Source organism: Manis pentadactyla, chromosome 11 (assembly GCF_030020395.1).
Source record: "Manis pentadactyla isolate mManPen7 chromosome 11, mManPen7.hap1, whole genome shotgun sequence".
Lineage (NCBI taxonomy): Eukaryota > Metazoa > Chordata > Mammalia > Pholidota > Manidae > Manis > Manis pentadactyla.
Genome location: NC_080029.1, coordinates 101,090,799 through 101,111,807, shown reverse-complemented (window position 1 = coordinate 101,111,807; position 21,009 = coordinate 101,090,799). Strand labels below are relative to the sequence as shown.

The 21,009-nt window shown below is 45.7% G+C and overlaps 1 protein-coding gene across 6 annotated transcripts in view; it reads left to right on the top strand.

The window, feature by feature from the left end:
- The window catches only part of MYO5C (myosin VC), an 88,922-nt gene that overhangs the window by 51,973 nt on the left and 15,940 nt on the right, over positions 1 to 21,009 (top strand). For all 6 annotated transcript variants that reach the window (XR_008992606.1, XM_036917758.2, XM_057488810.1 and 3 more), the window contains 13 exons: positions 605 to 698; positions 3,761 to 3,824; positions 5,840 to 6,020; positions 7,910 to 8,003; positions 8,314 to 8,377; positions 8,462 to 8,542; positions 9,519 to 9,699; positions 11,340 to 11,433; positions 11,856 to 11,919; positions 13,037 to 13,205; positions 16,360 to 16,447; positions 19,327 to 19,419; positions 20,696 to 20,850. Coding sequence is in view for 5 of the 6 variants with exons in the window: in XM_036917758.2 (XP_036773653.2) it covers positions 605 to 698; positions 3,761 to 3,824; positions 5,840 to 6,020; positions 7,910 to 8,003; positions 8,314 to 8,377; positions 8,462 to 8,542; positions 9,519 to 9,699; positions 11,340 to 11,433; positions 11,856 to 11,919; positions 13,037 to 13,205; positions 16,360 to 16,447; positions 19,327 to 19,419; positions 20,696 to 20,850 (1,422 nt within the window). In the remaining variant the exon portion in view is untranslated. The remainder of the gene's footprint in view (positions 1 to 604; positions 699 to 3,760; positions 3,825 to 5,839; positions 6,021 to 7,909; positions 8,004 to 8,313; positions 8,378 to 8,461; positions 8,543 to 9,518; positions 9,700 to 11,339; positions 11,434 to 11,855; positions 11,920 to 13,036; positions 13,206 to 16,359; positions 16,448 to 19,326; positions 19,420 to 20,695; positions 20,851 to 21,009) is intronic.

Sequence of the window (21,009 nt, the reverse complement as noted above, 5' to 3'; positions counted from 1 at the left end):
CTCCAGCACCCGGGCCAGGGCAGCCTGGAGCCCCAGGCATCATCTGCCCTCCCTGTGGCCCAGTGCCCAGTGGCACCAACACGGTGCCCTGCCCGCACTGCTGGTCATCAGCCATCAGCACCATGGGGGCCCCGGCCACCAGACCAGGAGACACTTCACCAGGAGAAGCTGAAATCATAGAATTTCTGTCATGATCACACATCCTTTCTGAGCAGTAACAGTCCCAAAGTGTAAATCCATCTTATACCAGAATTTATGTCATATATTAAGGATTTAAATTCGCTGACTGTCAAGAAGCTCAAGAACAGGATAGACAAGTTTCCTTAACTTTGAGGAGAACTTTGATTCGGTTCTTTCTCCCTGGTTTCAGCCATCGCTGGGCTGGGGTGGGACCTGCTGTCTGCTCGGTCATCTGGAGTCCTTGCATATGAAATAAATGCAGCATCCTGCAGTTGGCTAGTGCTGGTGTTACCGATGGTTAGGAGCTGAGATCAAAAGAAAAATACAAATTTAAAAATACACAGCTTTACATCAAGAAAGACAATAATGACAGAACTTGAAATGAGATTTTCATCAAAGTTTTATTTTTTCTTCCCTGTGCTAGAAATTGGCAAGGCTTCAGAAGCATAATTCAGAACTGGAAATACAAAAAGAGCAAATACAGCTAAAGCTTCAAGAGAAGACTGAAGAGTTGAAAGGTAAAGCCCAGCGTGGCCTGATACAGTGGTTCCCGCCTTATCCACGGGGGGTATGTTCCAAGCCCCCAGTGGGTGCCTGAAGCCACAGGTGGTACCACACCCCAAGTATGCTATGTTCTTATACATTCCTACCTATGATAAGGTTTAACTTATAAGTTAGGCACAGTAAGAGATTAACAATAACTGATTTAAAATAGAACAATTACAACAATATACTGTAATGAAAGTCATGTGAATTTGGTCTTTCTCAAAATATCTGACTGTGCTGGACTCACCATTCTTCTTGTGATGATGTGAGATGAAGTGCCTCTGTGATGAGGTGAAATGAGGGAATGAAGTCAGCCCTTTGACGTAGGGTCAGGCTACAGTTGACACATCAAAAGGAGGGTCATCCACTTCCAGACCACAGTTGGCCACAGGTAACTGAAGCTGTAGAAGGCAAAACCTTGGATGAGAGGGGACTACTGTACATTCATACATGCACTCGTCCAGTCATTTGGGAAATAACTGTTGGGTGTGAACCGAGTGTTAGGTAGAATCAGGAATCCGGTGTACACTGAGTGTAGTAGGGTAATTTTGCTCTGTAGAGAACAACCTTATTTAAATTATAGTAACTTTATCCTATGGATTCATCTGTTTTACTTCTATCTTTTGTCAGCATAGCAGTCCCTGTCTCAGACCCTCCTGGGCCACTTGCAACGTACAGATGGTTGGGCCATAAGCCTGGAACTTCTCCGTCAGCAGACGGGTGTGCGTGTCTGTGTGCATGTGGGTGTATCTGCGTGGTGGTGGCATGAGTGATTCAGACATCTGTGGGTTTTTTAATACTTTGGGGTGATCCTGATGCACAGTTGGTACTGGGGTAATGTTTGTCACTTGCCAAGAATTTGCAGTCAGATTTCAGATCTGTCTCAGTTGCTTGGCTTCAGCGGCACGCACACCCTCTACAGCCGCCCTGGCCCTCAGTGAGGGCCCCGGCTTAGTGCCTGGGCCGCGTCACCTCAGGCTGTTAGCTGCAGACTTTCATTTGGGGGTGTGGAGCCGCCACCCTAGCTCTGTCCATCTGTGGCTTTCCAACTCAAACGCTAATGCCGAGCCCTTGCTAAACCCCAACAGGAACAGGAGCCTGGTGGCTCCTGACCAGGTCGTTTAAATCGCCACACTCAATCACCTATCTTGTCCAGGGATCTTTTCCTTAAGCTCTAATGTGGGGGCAGCAAGGGCTGGGGATCTAGTCCCCACCTTTACACTAGGGTCCGGAGGAGCGCAGGAGCCCTGGGGGCTGGGGGCTCAGGTCAGAGTGTGGGAGGAGGAGGTGAACACCCTGGGTCCTGACCAGCAGGGCAGGAAAGGCGGTTCTGATGCTGCCCTGGATGGGTATGCCCTCCTGGTCCAGATGCTGCGTGCCCTCCGCCCGGTCTGAGAAGTAACAGTGAGGGCCTTGGGGAACAGGGGGTCAGAGGTCTGTGAGTGAACCTTGACCCTGAATTAGGAAAGGGCTTACCTACCTCCACCTTTTTTACTGCAGTGAAAGAGAAGAGTGAAGAGTTGAAAGGCAAAGCCCTTCTGGGTGTTTGTTCTTTTTTCTAGCTCTATGTGGAATGTCCCACAAGAAGATCCAAATTGCCACAGGTGTGCCCTGAAAGTCACATATTTGTCAGCATTGATGTTTGGGTGGAGAATTTTATACCTCCTTCTAAAAAATGCCTGCACACTCTCCCACCTAGTATCTACAAACTGCTTATCCTGTGGGTCTCCCTGCATATGGCAACTTATGTTTTGTGAAGAGCACCGGTCGTTGCTTACCCTGTACCTGTGACTAAGGGACGTTACCAAATGTCGCTTCTCCTTTTTGAGATTCTGACTTGGATACCATCCTGTTGCTCCTGGGAGGAGCAGCACGTTTGGGCAGCCTCTTTAGCGCCTTTGCAGATGGCCCAGGACAGTCAGCAGCACACACCTGAAGCCACTCTGCGAGTGAATGGAGAGTTGAAACTGTATCAAATATACTGGTTCTATTAAGCTTCAGCATTTCCCTAGTATTTCCTTGCTGACTCATAACATTCTGAGGCAGTCATTTTGATTCAGGGATGTTTGGCAAACAATCCAACTGCTGGCTTTTTTTAAAAACCCCGGTGATTTGAAGTGTTCCTCTCATGACTTATGCCCCGGCTCCTGTCCAGGACAGGACTCAGAAACGGGGTGGAATTCAAGGAAAAGCTGTCAGCTAAGTCCAGACAGGGGTGTCAGGCTTTAATGGGCTGCGTCTGTCATTCTGCTCCGGTGTCGGTGGGCACCTGTTGTGTGTGGACATGGTGGGAACACGCGGCTGTCAGAGCCACCGAATGTCTGGAAGCCCAGCGACTGTTTCCTAGATGTCCAGTTAACTACACTTTGTGGAGGAGACGCCTGTACGCAGAGGCAACAGCAGCTTGTTTGTACTTTCTCCTGCCCAGATGAAGAGACACTTTGTTATTTCCTTGGTGTCATGAGTGAGTCGCTCTCAACCAAAGCACTTTTTGTTCCCCTCCACGGGGACATCTTGGAATGCTTGGGGACATGTTTGGTTGTCACAGCTGGGGCACACGTGCTGCTGGCTTCCAGTAGGGAGAAGCCAGGGATGTGCTCAACGCCCTGCATGTGCAGCACGGTCCCCTCTGCACAGCAGAGATTACCTACCTGAAGCGTCAGCAGTGCTGAGATGGAGAGACCCTATCGTAGATTGATCATTTTCTTCCCACAGGGTTTCTGTTTACTTTTAATAATAGTATTTATTGCCGCAAGACCAATATGCTTTTTTTAATCAAAACAAATTTTACTCAGACCAGTAAAAGTACTAACCATAATACTGTTTTGTAGTTTCCAACATGACAAATTTGTGAGAATTATTATTTTGAACCCCCTTTATCCATATTTCTAACTTATAAAAGTGACAGTTATACTCTCATCTCAAGTCCTGTTGGTTACACACAGCCCGTGATAAGGACATTCTTACTTTACGTATGACATGAAACAAGGCTCTGGTTTGCAGACGTATTTCAAAAAGCTTTCTCTTTTCACAGAAAAAATGGACGACCTCACCAAGCAACTCTTTGATGATGTGCAAAAAGAAGAAAGACAAAGAATGTATGAGATCTAGTAGTTTACCTTAAAGCTCCGGCTTCGTTCTCTCTCTGCTGTTTTATATTTTGCCTCTCAGCTTGGAGGTAGCAGACTGCAAATACAGGAGAGTGAGGTGTGACTTTTTTCAGGAAGCAAGAGACTTTGAGATTTGTGAGAGCTCATTCCCACAGAGTGTACCTTTCAGACACTGCAGGTTGTACGGGTGTGGGTGCTCAAGCCCTGGAGTTTCTTGCTTTCCCTTTATTGCTGAGACATTCAGACACTGCCCCCCTTTCAAATTTCATCAAGTCCAAAAAGTAAGATTATAGCGCAGGAAGTCAACCTCCCTCCCTTACCCCACCTGTTGTATTTGTTAACCTGGTTCTTACACCCAGACAATAAGGGATGTAACCATCTCACAGAAATTAAGGCAGGTCCCCATGACCTTGTCCTGCGCCAGTCTCACCTTTTCCATCTCAGTATCAAACCTTTGCTCATCTCCAAAGACTCTGATCTGTGCTCCTATCTCAAAGTTTTAGATCTCAAAGTAGGGATGTCTGGCAGGGCATTTGGCGGGATTTGAACATTCTTGGCATGTGTCTCTCCTGGGGTCTAGAAGGCTCAGGGCTGTATGGGGTAGGGGTGGGGGTAAGTTACACAACTTCTCTGTGCACTTAGTTGCCAGAGAGCCTGGCTCTGGGTGGGGCAGCAGGCACCAGTAAGTGAGGGAAGGGGATGTCTCTGAAGAGCTTCAAGGGTTCACAAATGCATAAAGTCTTTCATGATCCTATGTCAGTTTAAAAATAGAGATATTTGACTCTTTACCTTGAAAAGTCCATTCTTTAATTAACTCCAGGACAAGAGCTCCGTTCTTGACATCTCACCATGATAGGGGCCCCTCTTGGGAGTGGTATTTCAAAGAGGGGCTCAGAGAGCCAGGCTGGGGCCAGGTTGCCTGGAGCTCTGCCGACCCACTCAGTGCGCAGCAGCACCCTCACCTGGACCTCAGTCTGGCTCCTGGTCGGCTGGCTGCGGAAATCCCCGGCCCCGTCACAGCCCTCGAGAGGCATACAGACGCCCACAGTCTGTGGGTGCCTCCCAGCCAGTTCAGGCTGCGAGTCTCAGATTCTTTTTACACAGGCCTTCTGGTTGCAGTTTGCTTCTTCAGAGGTTTTGCTGGCCTCTTAGGAGCACTGTGGTTTTTAGAAAGACCTAACAACAAAGTTTAAAAGTATGTTAATATTTATAAAAGGAAATGAAACAAAAGCCTATGGGGAACGTGGCTCTCTTTCTCTGGGTTTTTCTCTTTGAGCTATAAAAAGCAAGTCATAAAATTGAGCTGACAACCTGGTATGTAGATTGATGAATTAATAAACTCATAGAGCCCCTGGGACTGCTTCAGTTCTCGCTGACCTCCTGTGGACTGTGTCAGGCTGATCCAGGCCATGTATCTCTCCTTAGTTGTTTTCTTGGTCAGTCATCCCATGTTTAATTAATCAACCATCTCAGAAGGAATTGGGTTTCCGTGGACTTTGAGGAACCTAGATTTGGTTTATTGTGGACTGTTTGAAGGGCTGGACCCTTTGACATATTAAATGGCTGTATTAACTTGTTTAGAACCAAGCCAATACCTTCCAGGACCCTTAGAACCTGGTAGGGGCCAGGACTTGGCAGAAAGGGCCAAAGTCTTTGCTTAGCAAGTGGCCCCTCCAGGGAACTACATGGAACTGGGGTGGCTTCGGGAGTCCAGTGTCCCAGCCACCACTGGATTTCCAAGTTTAGCCTTCCTATCCTACTTTCCTTTGCTGGACATTGTAGAGCCACACTTCTCAGATCTGAAGGCATAAGAAGCTTCCTTAACCTAAGGGGACCGGGAAGAGTCAGCTAAAAATAAGGCCTTTGTTTACTGGAACTGTCACAATAGATCCTAATTAACTCATTGCGTCCTTTCCAGTCTTCCAATATTTTCAAAATGATGTATAGTTTTACTTCAGGATAAAGACTTTTGAGACAATTCTAAATAATTTTTTGCTGCCTAGACTTCTTGAAAAAAGTTTTGAATTGAAGACACAAGACTATGAAAAGCAGATCTGGTCTCTGAAAGAAGAAATTAAAGCTCTCAAGGATGAGAAAACACAGCTGCAGCATCGCCTGGAGGAAGAGCGCATCACCTGCGAAGGCTTAAAGGGGGAGGTGGCCCGACTGAGCCAGCAGGCAAAGGTAGAGGCGCCTCTGGCTTTCAGATGAGCTCTTTGCCCAAGTCCTCTAACCCGCTGGGGGGAGCAGGTGCGCATGCCCCCAGGATCAGATGGCTGACGGCATTTGTAATGGGGAAAGTCAAAAGGACCCAATTCCTTCAGTTCTTCCAAGTGTAAACCCCCAAGCTGCCTCTGACTTAGCAAGAATTGTTTTTCATATTTTAAAAGCCAGATTTCTAACTTTTTTGAAACTATATTTACATAGTTATTCAAATATGTTGACCTTGAGAATCCTACCCAATTAAATTATAAATTGGTGTGAGCCCTTGTTTTACTATCCATCATATTGTTTATATATTTATAAATACATATATTAAAATCAAATTAACTTATTATCAGAATCTTACATTTTAAACTACTATCAGAAAATCCACAAAAAGCAATCATCCATGCTTGCACAATCAAGGCTCAACTAAATTCCTTCCCTCCCAGAAAACACGAAGTGTGTCCGTATGTTTTTGAATGCAAAGCATTTCAGTATAAGGTTGAAAAGCTTTTTGAGCTCCCACTAAATATGTGAAACACACGTTAGTAGAATGTTAAGATTATGTGATGTTCTCTATAATTGCCGTAGCAAAGCCATGCATGGTTTAGAAGAGCTTTAGGAAGCACGCATATGTTGCCTCTGAACTTTGTAGCAGAGCTGTTGCCGTTCTGTGGGCCCTGGTTTTCTATTGTTTAAAAGTAGGAGATTGGCCTGTGGGCTCAGGAAGGACCCTAACTTCCTATGACTGCTTCATTCTTGCTGGTCACATAAGGATGATGTCAATCTGGGAGTCATGTCATGTGGCTAGTCTGTATCTTGGGAAATCATGTGGCTGTACTTGGATTGAAGCACCAATATTTGTCACTCACTTCCTCTTTGGGAGCCAAAACTGTGGCCCAAACTCTACAATGTGGTATATTGAGGAGAGTCTGACATTCAGAGACACCAAGACCATCTTCAAGTTATACTTACAGTCTGTAAGTAAATACACATATGTCTTGGAACATTTATTGAAATATTAAAAAGAGCATCACTTTGAGATTGTATAGTCCAGGGGCCCCCAACACCTTGCTACATGACTCCGAACATGCCATTTAACCTTTATGCAGCTTCAATTTTCCTGTCTGTACAAGATCACCTTACCCACATTATGGTCCCATTAAGAGGACTAGGTTGTGTATGAAAAGTGAATAGTAAATATCTATTTGGTCTCCCTTCTCACTCTCTGTGGAAACAGAAGTTGTAGCCCTTAAACACTTAGAAAATATCAAGGAGGGGTTGTTCACCTCTGCATACCTCCCATAGCTCCCACCGCCTGTGGTCCTTAAGCTGAGCTGCCAGGGTCCAGGCGGAACTCAGCCTCTTCCCCACAGCCAGAGCTGCCCCTCCGTGATGGCCAACCCCCAACCTCCCGGGCGCTCCCTGGCCCTGCCGCTGCACATAGCTAAACCGAGCCAGAGCCCAGCCCTCAGTCACAAAGGTGGTGGCCTTGCCCACATCCCCAAAGATTTCATCATATAGTGAAAGAGGATTTAGCTCCTTTAATTTTGCTTCTCTCGGCTTCCCTTCCTCCCCACTTTACCCCAAGTTTGTAGTAAAGTAGCTGTTTTTTCCTTTAGATGGTAAAACTAATTCTATTGATACAACCAAGGTGAACTGGTATAAGTAACAATATTTTGAGCAGTTAAACATGCTTTAAGGCCATGATGTATGGGGCAGCAATGGTTTGACAAGATTTTAATTGGGAAACTGCAGTGAGGGTACCTTGCATAGAAACATGATACTGTAATAGTATTCCCTTTGTCTAACATAAATCATAATAGCTGTTCTTTTCTTCACCTGTTATGGCCATTGCTGTGGTTCAGACAATCTCTGAATTTGAAAAAGAGATAGAACTACTTCAGACACAGAAGATAGATGTGGAAAAACATGTGCAGTCACAAAAACGGGAAATGCGAGGTAACAAAAATAGGAGTCACTGAGCCCACGGGGTGCAGGATGCATTTATCACAGGCATCACTGCTAAGGGAACTTGAGCAGTATGAGACTGGTTGGCTAGCTGGTTGGTTGAGTATTTGATAGGTTGAATAGCTAGTTGGCTTCATAGCTCATAGGTTGGTTAATTGGTTGGTTGACTAGCTGGCAAGTTAGCTGATGGGATGGTTGCTGAAGATTGCGTGAAGCTAGTAAACTGGGCCCTAAGAAGGGAATGGAAGGAAAGAAATCACACAAAAATGTAATTTATTCCAACTCTGCCTTTTCCTCTCAGAAAAGATGTCAGAGATCACAAAACAACTTCTTGAAAGCTATGACATTGAAGATGTAAGAAGCAGGTAATTGTTTTGCATTTCCAAACATTCAGAAACATGGAACCCATGAGAGAGATGATAGATTTTCTTATGTTCCTTATTTTCCAGGCTCTCTGTGGAAGATTTGGAACATTTAAATGAAGATGGAGAACTTTGGTTTGCTTATGAAGGACTAAAGAAAGCAACACGGTGAGAAACTGCCCCCTACCCCAAGTTCTTTTTGATCTTTCAGAGATAATGGCCTATTGGAAAGTCAGTTTATCTTACATTGAGTTGATACACAAAGTAAATTCTTTATGATGATCTAATAATGCCTGGAAATATTTATTTCAGAATTAAGTAATCAGTTTAGTAATGAGGAGCAGCCTCTTTATGGGATAAACCGTCGAGAAATTAAAACCCATAATCTGTCCAGTGAAAACTGATTATATCAAATAAGTTAGTCAGTGTTGCTATAGATATATAGATATGTTTAAATTTAATAAGTTTGCTGCATTTTTTTTCCATTTCATTCTAAAAACTTTATTTTTTGATCAGGTTTAGGTTCATAGCAAAATTGAGCACAAAGTCCAGAGATTCCTCTTCTACCTCCTACGTGCCCCCCACCACACACACACAACCATTATCAACATGTCCCAGCAAAGTGGTGCATTTATTAAAATTGATGAACCTACATTGACACATTATCAACCAGAGTTGATAGTGTACATTAGGGTTCGTTCTTGGTGTCAGACATTCTAGGCATGTATTTCTACCATTGTTTCATGATACAGAAAATATTTTTTAACTACCATAGTAAAAATGTAACATTAATAATGTATAAAATAAAATTTCTTTTAACTACATGTTAATGCCACATACTTGTTCCTGACTAGTTAAAGGAATTTATTTTGTCTGTTTCTAATTCCATAACCTGTAACTCTGTGTACATAAGTAAACTTCATGTACTTTGTCCATGGTTCTAATTGTGAGTTTTCATAACTGCTGCACGTGTGAGCACTCACAGTCATCAGCACAGGAGGAGAAAGACCATGCGTCTGATTTCTATTTTTTTTATTTTTGTGCCTTAATTAAGATATAATTGTATATAGCATTGTGTAATCTTAAGTGTACAACATGACAGTTTGATATACTATGTGGTCAATTTTTTGACCCCCTCTTAAAGCGTTTTAGAGAGCCACTTCCAGTCCCAGAAGGACTGCTATGAGAAGGAGATTGAAGCTTTGAACTTCAAAGTGGTGCATCTCAGTCAAGAAATCAACCACTTGCAGAAGTTATTTAGAGAAGAGAATGACATCAATGAAAGTATCCGTCACGAAGTTGCCAGGCTAACGTCAGAAAACATGGTACGGTCTGTGCCGTGGGCCCCTGTATCAGCCGCTACCCTAGAGGTGTTCTAAGTTAGTGGTAAAATTCAATTTCCTGGCAGTAAAATGATGGATCAGAATTAACGTTTTCCAGGAGTAAAATAACAGGGTCAGAAGATAAAACTATAAAATCACCCTAAGCTAGAGAGCACTTTGATTTGAGAGTGTGTTTGTTTACCAAAGGGGGGTCCAGATTCTGTGTGTGTGTGTGTGTGTGTGTGTGTGTGTGTGTGTGTTTAAATCTGTGTGTTTTAAATCTAGCATAAACCCCTTGGAAAGTGACAAAAAACATTAAGGTAGAAGGATGACTCCCGAGACCGGTGTGAGTTCAGAAGGTGGGTCTGTCTGCCTGCTCTCCTCATCTCACCCTTTCAAGGACTTGCTCCAGGATGCCTGCTCGTGCCGACCACCTTTGTCTCACTGCTGCCACGGAGAGACGCCTTAGGAGTCTCCTAAATGCTTAGGAGGGATGCTTTAGGAATCTCTTCACTCAAAAAGAAATCCCCTCCTTAGCCCCACATGCCCTGCAGCCACCACCCCATTCCTTAGGGGGAGCTGGACAGGCTTCTCCATGGCCCCCTAACTGTGATTTCTCCACTCACCCATTTACTCTGCAGCCGCCCCGTTCTGTCGTGGCCCCTACCACTAAGCGCATCTGCTGACACAAGGCTGAGCACAGAGGGTTCCTTTTCACCCTCATCTGAGTCTCCTGGCATTTGATGGTGTTGACCACTCCCTCTCCTTCCTCCTTGATCTGTTGGCATCAGGACGCTGCGCTCTCCTAGGCTTCTCAGCCCCCTGCACGGGCTGCCCCTTCTCTGCTTCTTCACTGTCTCCTCCTCTGCCTAACCTGGGCGTGTTAGGACACAGGGCTCTGTCAGCAGGTGAGGAGACGTGACCCTGGGCACAGCAGACATTGGAACAGTGGTTAAGGAACTTCATGTCTTTGTTTATTCTGTTGGTGAAACTTTATTGAGGAATATGCAGTGAGATCCAAAGTCTCAATCAAACAGGTATTCCGCATTTGAACTTCAGAGGCATGGGTGTTTTTATAACTTGGACAAGAGAAAATATCTTTTTACCTGACTGAGGGTGGAGGTGACCAACGTTTAAAGAAACATACAGATAGACCAGGACAAGGATACTGAAACACACTGGACAGTTCCAGACCTCCCCTAACAGAGTGGTACACAGCCTGGAACTCAGTGCAGCCCCTTTGAGATGATTTTGCTGTTCCTAGAGGAGGAGGTGTCTCTGGGCCTAAGAGGCGGGCTGCTGTTCCCTCACATCGTTGTCCTCACCATCATCCCTACTCCCCCAGTGTCAACTCGGGAGAATTCCAAATGCCTCCCGGACTCTACTTCCTCCTCTCCCCAGAGACCTCAGTCACGGGGGGTGCAGCTGTGTGAGCACCGCCCCGTGAGCATGCTTGTGACTGTACAGACCTTGAGGTGAAAGAACACAAAGCCGAGCGAGTCTGGCCCTCTTACACAGCTACACTAGGCACATGGTCCATAGCATCAGACACCCAACAGTTTAGTTGGCTTCTGAGTAGCTCTGAGATTTTAGAGTTCATAGATGAAAGTATAGATTCAAATATTCCTGATTCTTCTCTGAAGATGATCCCAGACTTCAAACAGCAAATTTCAGAACTGGAAAAACAGAATCAAGATCTTGAGATCCGCCTGAATGAACAAACTGAAAACATGAAAGGTAACTGACCCCATCATGAACCCACTCGTAGAAAGTGGCTTCCTGTGTCCAGGAAATGACAGAAAAGAATTTGAGTGGGTCTCAAATTGTGATTCTGTGGGGCCAGGCAGGTGACACAGAGTGAGAAGAGTGCTGGGTGGAGGGAACAGTAAGGCACACGGCACATAAAGGGGCAACTGGTTGATGCCGAGGAGTGTGAGTCCCAGTGTTGCTTGATACTCCTGTTTTTAAGGAAAAGCCAGAAATCCAGATTTTTATGTGAAATATCACAATTTTAAAAAAACAGCTTTAAGAAAAGTTTAAGCCAAACAAAATCTCTAGTTGGATACAGGTTAGAATCCCTAATAACTGAAAACATGACCAAACCCAAATCCAAAGCAGTGGCCTGGCCCCCAGAGTCATGGCAGTCCTTTCCACCACAGGAAAACCAGAAGAATGTTTGAATCAGTTGACCCGCTATCAAGAGGAGGAAGGAACGCAAAGGGAGTAAGTGTTAACGCGTCTGTGCTTCAAGTTCATGCCCGTGTTATGTGCTGCTTTTCTGAAATTGGGGGAGATACCAAGATACGTTATTAAGCCATAAAAGCAAGGTGCTAATTAAGATGTATGATATATTGCCACTCATGAAGAAAAGAAGTACACGTGTGTACACACACACACACACACACCTCTGGGAAAACATACAAGAAATAAAACATCACCTGCTTCCAGGGAGGGTAACTGGAGTAACAGGGCAGGGAGGAGAGGGACCCAGCACTGTGTACCCTGTTAGACCCTTAGAGCATCATGCCATGCACGTGGATTATCTGTTCAAAAAATTGACAAAATAAGATTGTGTGAGTGAGAACAGATTTTCTCCTAGTAGGCTATTTAGGATAAGGCTTAAAAGCTATGTTCGAAAAGAATCTTCACTGATAATCCCCTCTAATTAACATCCTGACCAGCGAAGGGCCTGGGGCTCCGGTGAAGCCCCATGAGGGTGGTGCTCGGCTTTGCTGAGATACTTGATTTTTCAGAGGAATAAATGGACACTTTACATCCTGGAGAGCATTTTTAGTCATGCAGTTTTACTGACAGGACTGGGATGAAAAGAGGGCCCCAAATAGCAGGAAAGAGTGAGACGCCGCATTGGAATGCTTCTCATGGGCTTCTCCTCTCTTCCCTCCAGTCCCTGGCTTCTTGAGAGTCTGGTGCCCAGAGTGTTTACAGGCTGTTGGTCATAGGGGTGTGAGTGGGTGTGGATGCCCTGTGGGAGCCCTCAAGGGTGCAGGTGGGGTGGGGCCAGAGTCCCTCATCCGGGCGAGGAGACCGAGCAGTCCAGGGACAGTTTTATGCCCCAGCCAACCCTGAACTCCTTCCCCTGCTTCAAGGACTCCCCTGTTTAGGTGCTGCAGGCATACCTCGTTTTATTTTGATACTTGCTGTACTGCAGTGGTCTGGAACCAAACCCACAATATCCCCGAGGTATGCCTGTATTCACTTTACGTATTACATTGGCCAAAGTATTTTTCCAGTTTTGGAAACATCATTGCTTGCTATGTCAATGAATGACTTCTCTGCTGTGGTCAAACTGATAGCAAAATTCCCTCTATCCTTTTCTCAGGACCATAGAAACCCAAGATGAAATACACACCAAAGAAAAAGAGAAGCTGGTTGATAAGATTCAAGAAATTCAGGAGGCCAGTGAGCACCTGAAGAAACAATTTGAAACAGAAAGTGAAGTCAACAGTAGGTTCCAGCAGGAAGCATCTCGTCTTACTATGGAAAACAGGGTGAGAACTTCTAACATGCTGATAAATGGCTGCAGGTGTCACTGTAGTTATAATGATTCATTCACAAAGCCGGAAGCATACAGTGAACAGCTGGAGATCAAACAGCCTCCCTCAGAGCAGTCTGTTTCCTTATCTCAGAAGGCCGGTGGTCTCCGAACTTAGAGCCCACTGCAGGGGTGCCAGGGGAATCGCAGAGGCCGCACCTCGCAGGTGTCTGGCAGAGTAATGGGAGACAAGAGAAGAGGACATGGTCCTGAGCACTGTCCCACGGACGGCACCCTTAGCGGTGATGAGCCCTGCTCTAGAGCATGTTGAGGCTGATGGGCCGATGTGTGAACTTCTCTGAGCAACACTTACCCCATTAAACATTACCCCCTTTCTTCAGAGGGTATGCCCTTCCTGCAGTTAGAGTCAAACCGTTCTTCTATGAAATGCTCACATAGTAGTTGACAAACTTTTAAAATTGTTAAAGTCTTTATCAAATTGTAAATGCACTTGTCAAAGTGAAATTTGGCAATTCTGTGTCAGTCCCTTGAAATTTTGTTGGTGTGTGAAACCCACAAGACTGAGAACCAGCAAAGTGGCAGGTGAGGCGCATTCCTGGGAGTCGGACACTCTCAGGGCGCTTCCTGGCCTGGCAGCCTGCAGAACTGGGACCACGGGAGGGCTCGGCAGGCAGGCTGCCTGGACATGTGCACAGGCCTGCTACCCCTCACCAGGACCCCCATTTCCTGTCTCACAGGAAAACCATAATAGGGCAAAATCATATTTTGCAGTGTTAGAATTTAATTTCAAAGAGTAATTACATCCAAAATGAACATTCCACACAGGTTAACATTTAACAGGAAGTAACACTTTCCCATTGGGGGCATCTAGATGATGGCCAGCTATTTTGAGGAGGACATAACTTTCTCAGAGAATAGACTCCTCAGATCACACCAGATAAACAGCTGCCTGCCGAGCCTGTGTGAGAGGTGACCCTGCCCTCTGCAGCTGGGCCCACGTACGCCCCTTTGGTCTCAGTTGGAGCCAGTGGTAAAGGAGAGGGTAGGGGTGTGGGACATGGATGTAGCACATCTTGTCCCAGGTGGACCTTCACTCCCTAGCTGTGAGCAGGCGGCTCTAGGTGTTGTCAGTCCCTGAGCTGTGTGGGATTTGTGAGAATTTGTTTCTGATATGCTGGGAGTAGTGAGGTCCCTCAGTGCCCCTCCTCAGGAGCCCCCTGTGTGTGTGGCTTTGTTCCTAGGAGGGGACAGGCCCGGCCTGCTCCTTCCGCAGTGCGCTGAGCTGGGGAGCAGTCATATCTACGGGTGCGTTCCAATGAACTATCCCTGACCCAGTGAGTAGCCTCAGTATTACAAATGAGTAGCTGAATACAGAACAAACAGATATGACTTCTGTATATTAGGTGGTAGATTTCACCCACAAATGAGACTCAGCTGCATTAGTTTCCTAGCGCCACCGTAACAGATTACCACAACTGGGTGTCCTGGAACAACAGAAATTTGTTTCCTCACAGTTGTGGAGACCAGAGGTCTTAAATTCAAGGTGTCCCCAGGGCCATACTCCTCCAAAGTTTCCAGGGGAGAATCTGAATCAAAGAAAATTTTCATTAACAAAAGAAAAAAAAATACTTTTAGTGATCCTCTCATTATTTACCAAGGAAATTCAAAATGGAAACTTTTTTTTTGCCTCTCCAATAATAGAGATTGTATGGTGCTGGTGAGAACTTCTTGCAGTGGGCAGGGTCACACGTGGTTTCTGGGGATGTAAATTGGTGTAAACTTTCTCCAGGGTGATTTGGAGGCAGATGTGAATCTTTAGTAGCACTTTCTCTTTGACTCAGTAATGCAACTTCTGAGATTCTAATCTAAGCACATAATCAGATATGTGGACAAAGATTCGTATTCAGAGTGTTCATCATAGTGTTATAACAAAAAAAAAAAAAGGATATCCCATAATAGTGTGTAGATTATATTATTGTAAATTACATGACAGCCATTAAAATGACAGTGTGTGATATTACAATGGGGGAAACGTCTGCAATGTAATGAGAGGAAAATCTAGGATTTAAAACTTTATGTACAGTATAACCCCAATTTTTAAAAATGTGTATGTGCCACATTAGAAAAAAAAGGAAGGAAGGAATAAAAACAAAATGTAAACTGCAGTTTCTTTCAGGTTCTGGATGGATGAGTGGATTTTTTATTATTAGATACATTATAGCATGAGCTCAAATAGGGGAGAAGAAACTGTATGCACACCCCCACTTGTAAAGGCAGGTAAAGTTCCTCAGGTGTTAGCTAGAGACACACCTCTCTCAGGGGAGAGGCGGCCACGGGACAGGGCAGCACGGCCTCCCCGGGCCCGAGAGTCCGCAGAGGCACACAGCTGTGGAGACTTCGTGGTGGGCATGGCTGGGTCGGAAAAGCCTGAGCGTCTTCTGTGGCAAAGCCCTTGGAATTCAGGAAGAACCTAAACACTCTGTGTTCTTTATAGGAAATATTTATAAGTAACCGGGATAGTCCCAGCTCCTGAGCTACACTCAGCCTGGACAAGACCACCCCCTTATCACAAAGGAAAGGCGAGACCAGGACCCAACTCTCTGAAGTTTCTCTTCTCCAGCTTCTCTGACATCAGAGAACCCATTCATATTTTTAAATCTCTCTGATAGGGATTACTTTATCAAGAGAAAAATAAGATGAATTGGTATATCCATACAGTACGATATTATTCAGCAATAGAAAGGAGTGAAGTACTGATACATGGTACAACACGGATAAACCTTGACAGCATTTAAGCTAAGTGATAGAAGCCAAACACAAAAGGCCACATATTGTAAGACTCCAGTTATATTAAATGCCCAGAATAGGCAAATATATGGAGACAGAAAGAGTAGCAGTTGCCAAGGGCTAGAAGGGAAGGGGGGACATGGGGATGACAGCTAAAAGTCAAGTTTTCATTTTGGTGTGATGGAAATGTTCTGGAATTGAATAATGTCAATGGTTGCATAATCAACGGTCTAAAAACCTCTGAGTGTACACTTATGTGGGTGGATGGTATGGCCTGTGCAAGAGAGCTCAGTAAAGCTGTTACCAAAAAATAGATTAACATGCTTCTAAACTAATGTCCTTATTTCTTTTGATTTCTGTAGGATCTTGAAGAAGAGTTAGACATGAAGGACAGAGTGATTAAAAAGCTACAAGATCAAGTCAAGACTCTAACCAAGACAATTGAAAAAGGTAGGAAAGATAACATTTTCCTGTTTTTTGAACTTTCAGCTAAGGGCAGCATGCACTGAAGTGTCTGCTTCCTAATCATCCCAGGTCTTTGAAACCCAAAGGAATGATTCTCAACTGGGGGGCTTTGGGGCTCAGTGATGGGCCAATGGAAAGACCCTCTGAGGCAGGAAGATGGCTCACCCCCTCAAATTATACCTGATATGCTCATGTAATTTTAAGGGATACCCTGTAGTGAATACTTTTAACTTCTTCCCCTTTTAAAAATGAAAGTGTGAACAAGTTTCAAATCTAACTGCTTTGAAATTCACTTCCTCTTCCAGTTACATAGGATCAATATCCCAATTTCGGTTAGAAAGAAGTAGAGATCTAAGAAGCCAGACAGCAGTCCTGAAGGTGGACTGAACTTGAGCGTTCTCGCGAGCTCCTGTGAAAAGGACCCTCTCCCTTTCTTTCCTTCGTCTGCTTCAGTGTCGGTGAACTTTTCCGACGTCTCTCTTCTGATGCTCTTCACTCTTACTTCCTCTTCCTCCCAACCTTTATCACTAAGGCTCTAGCTTCACCTGCCTGTCCCCTTTTCCATATTCATTTCTTTGAAGAGCTTGTTTCTTGTTACTTGTTCAACTCTCACCTCAAATTTAAAATGTCTACAGCTAACATGGAGATCTGTCCCTTTCAGTAATAAATGATATATTTTGGTCTGCCCAGTAAGCTCAGGGAATGTCTGTCCTTCCCAAACCCCTCGTGTCCCTGTGCTAGAATGAATGAATGAAACACTATCCCTGCATAAAAATTTCCAAAATCCATGAGCTTCTGTGAAAAGGACCCTCTGTAATTGTAAGGGACACCCTTCTTTTCCTGAGTCCTGGTCCCTTTTTGCCTCTAAGACTACCTCTTTTGCTTTCCTGTTATCACCCCAAACTCAATGTGTCTAAAGTGGAAAACATCAGATTATCTTCTTGTGTAAATTATCTATTGTCATGTAAGAAACTACCTCCGAATTTAGCAACTTAAAACAACAAACACTTAACAACACAGTGTCTGAGGGTCAAGAATCCAAGAGCAGTTTAGCTAAGTGGTTTTGGCTCCGAGTTGCAGCCAAATTATCAGCAGGGACATAGTCATCTGAAGGTTTGCCTGGGGCTGGAACACCTGCTGTCAAGCTCATGCACATGGCTTTTGGCAGGAAGCCAATGTCTCCTGAGCACTCCATAGGTGGGATTAGCTTCCAGGGTCCCTGCAAAGAGCATGCCCAGATACAAGTCACAACACTTAAGAATACCCAAGATATGATGTCCTTATCAGCTATTTCTGCTTCGTTTATTGTTCCTCCCGGTCCAGTTAAAATTTACTGATCAGAGGTCATTCTTATTAACAGTGTTGCTTAGTAAAACAATCGATTCAACCTCTGCCAGTCTCCAAGGAAACAGAGCGAGTAAATGCACAGACAGATTCTCCTGCAGTAGGAAGAATTCTGTTAACTCTACCTGCGCTAATCTTTTTTTTACCCCCCAGAGCCATCTCACTTTCTTGGCCAACTGGAGTGCTACCTTCAAGAAGCATTTTTCAACAGTTCCAGCCATTCTCTGTGAATTCTTATGGCCCTGTGTTAATGTCCTACAGCTGCTATAACAAATCATCATAAAATTAGTGGCATAAATGAACGCAAATTTGTTATCTAGAAGTCAGAAGTTCACAGTGGTTTCCACCGGGTTGAAATAAGTATGTCATCAGGGCTGCATCCTTTATGGAGGCTTTAGGGGAGAATTCCCTTGCCTTTCCAGCTTCCAGAGGACACCAGCATTTCTTGGCTTGGGGGCCGCTTCCTCCATCTTCCAAGTGAGCAACAAACATCTTCAAAAATCTTTCTGACTCTCTAGGCTCTGCTTCTGCTGTCACATCTCCTTCTTTCAGGAAAGACATGATTCTTTGGGAACTAGCAGGCAGCCTGTGGCCACCCAAAGATGTTCATGTCCCAATCCCCATAATATGTGAATATGTTACCTTACACGGCAAAGGGGTTTTTCAGATGTGATTAAGGATCTAAGATAGGGATCCAGTGTAATCACAAGAGACCTTATAAGAGAGAGGCAGGAATGCTGGATGGGAGAAGGAGCTGTGGCAATGGAAGCAGAGAGAGAGAAAGATGATGATGGAAGCAGAGGTCTGAGTGATGTGGCCACAAGCCAAGGAGGGTGGCAGCCTCTAGAAGCTGGAGAAGGAAAATAGATGCTCCCCTGGTACTTCACAAGGAGCACAGCCCTGCTATCACTGTGAGTTCAGTTTACAGAGTAACTGTGCCTCCTCCCCCCTCCTTCCCAGGGTCTGGAGGCAGGCCCAGCTCCTCATCCCTCCTTCCCAGCGTGGCACCATGGCAGGAGTAACCGTGGTCCATTTCAGTCTTCTGACCTCTGACCTCCAAAACATAAAAAGTGTGTGGTGTGTTAAGCCACTAAGTTTGTGATAACTTGTTACAGCACGTAGGAAACCACTACAGCCCCCTTAGGACCATGCAGTTGGGCATTTTACACACCAGATGTTTCCTGAATCTTGTTTCCTTAACTGTAGCGCTAGCCTCATGAAGACAGGAGCAACATCTTGGATTGCTTTCTGCCCCTGCTGTGCTGGATACATACCAGACACTCAAAGATTCCCTCACGAATAACCAGCCTTTTTAGCAGTAGCTGTATGCATTGATACACTCAGATAGGAATCACTACTAGAAGAAATTCTTCAGGATTAATAAAGTTTTCGTTTTTCTGACAGCCACAGGAGTTCATGCGCAAACCAGCCAGAATGGGGTAGAAAGAGAGTAGTCTCCTTAGAAAGCCTGTGGAAGTTGTTTTTGTTTATTTCATGGACTGTTTGCCTCTGCCTTACAGCCAGTGATGGGCACTCAGGACCCAAGGAGTACCTTGGAATGCTGGAATACAAGAGAGAAGATGAGGCCAAGCTCATTCAAAACCTCATTCTCGGTAGCGAAACCTGGAACTCTGCGTGCTCTCTTTGTCTTTGAGAACTTGAACGCCGGTCCTGGGAGGAGGCGGTCCTGGGAGGGGGCGGTCCTGGGGAGGAGGCCGTCCCTTCCCTCTGCTGCTTGACTCTCAGCCTCAGCACTGTCGGTCAGATAATTCACTGGCATGGGGGGCTGTGCCCTGCGGCATCCTGGGCTTCTACCCTCGAGAAGCCAGTAGCAATGCCTAGTCATGACAATGAAAGTCTCCAGACACTGCCCAGGTTCCCATGGGAGCCAGAAGTACCCCCAGTTTAGCAGCACTGCCCTGTCCTCCTCCTCCCCCCTCCTTCCCAGGGTCTGGAGGCAGCCCCAGCTCCTCGTCCCTCCTTCCCAGCGTGGCACCATGGCAGGAGTAACCATGGCCCTGTGCCCCATTTGACCTCTACTGAGGAGTTTACTTGCAGGCAATACGATGGAGGCTCCCCAGCCACACTTCAGTTACAGGACTGTCCCAGTGTGTGTCCTTAAGGGTTGGTGGTCTTAGAACCAGTCTTATACACTGTCTTCACCATGACAGCCACCTGGTTTTCTACAGGGAGGGAGACAAGCTGCCTTCCCATCAGCTGCTCCCAACATCTCAGAGCAGAAAGCCGACATGTAACCTAACTTTCTTTTCTGCTAACGGCCGCCCTCACAGCACATGAGCATCCTACCCTTTCCTTCCCACCTTCACTGGTACACAGCTATGGGGCCTCTTCATTCCCTTGTCTTCATGCAGCCATGGCAAGGTCTTTGCTTATCTTGCTTTGTCCTATAAAGTTTCTGTCTTCCCTTTACCCCACTCTCTCCCTGCCATTCTTCTCTTCATGCCAAGGCCAGCACGCCTCCTCTGCAGGATGTCGTGCACCTGTCTTCCCAACTTCAGGCAGGTGCATGCAGTCACCGGGATGGCATTCTGTCCTCATCACAGAGGCTGCAGTGGGGCACGTGTGGCACTGCGGATCAGAAATCCAGGGTCTCCACACCAGGAAGAAGTACAAATTCTATCTCTTATTCATACTTTTAAAAAAGAGAAAGTACTTTGCAAATGAGAAGAGAAGAGCAGTAGGTGGCACTTGTGTGTTTTTGACAAGAAAAGAGCCAGATTGAATCCCTCAAAGAGGAAAGACATCCCGCACCTGCAGACACAGCACCAAGTGCAGAAGGCAAACAGCCCCGGCCTGCGGCCAGAGGCGCTCACCTCAAGGGCAGGGCTGACTGTCAGCTGGAATCCTCATCAACTCTTTCTGTTCCAGACCTGAAGCCCCGCGGAGTGGTGGTGAACATGATCCCAGGGCTGCCCGCTCACATCCTGTTCATGTGCGTCCGCTACGCAGACTCTCTGAACGACGCCAACATGCTCAAGTCCCTCATGAACAGCACCATTAATGGCATCAAGCAGGTGGTCAAGGTAGGCACATGTCTGACATTGGCCCTTGATATTACGGTTCTTCAGGAACACCTGTGTGAATGACCGGCTGCTCCTATCTGCCCATCCCTCACCTCCGGTGTCTGGTGAGCCATGCAGTTCTTCAAACCTGTCTGAGGCCCAGTCAGTGAAGGAAGCCAA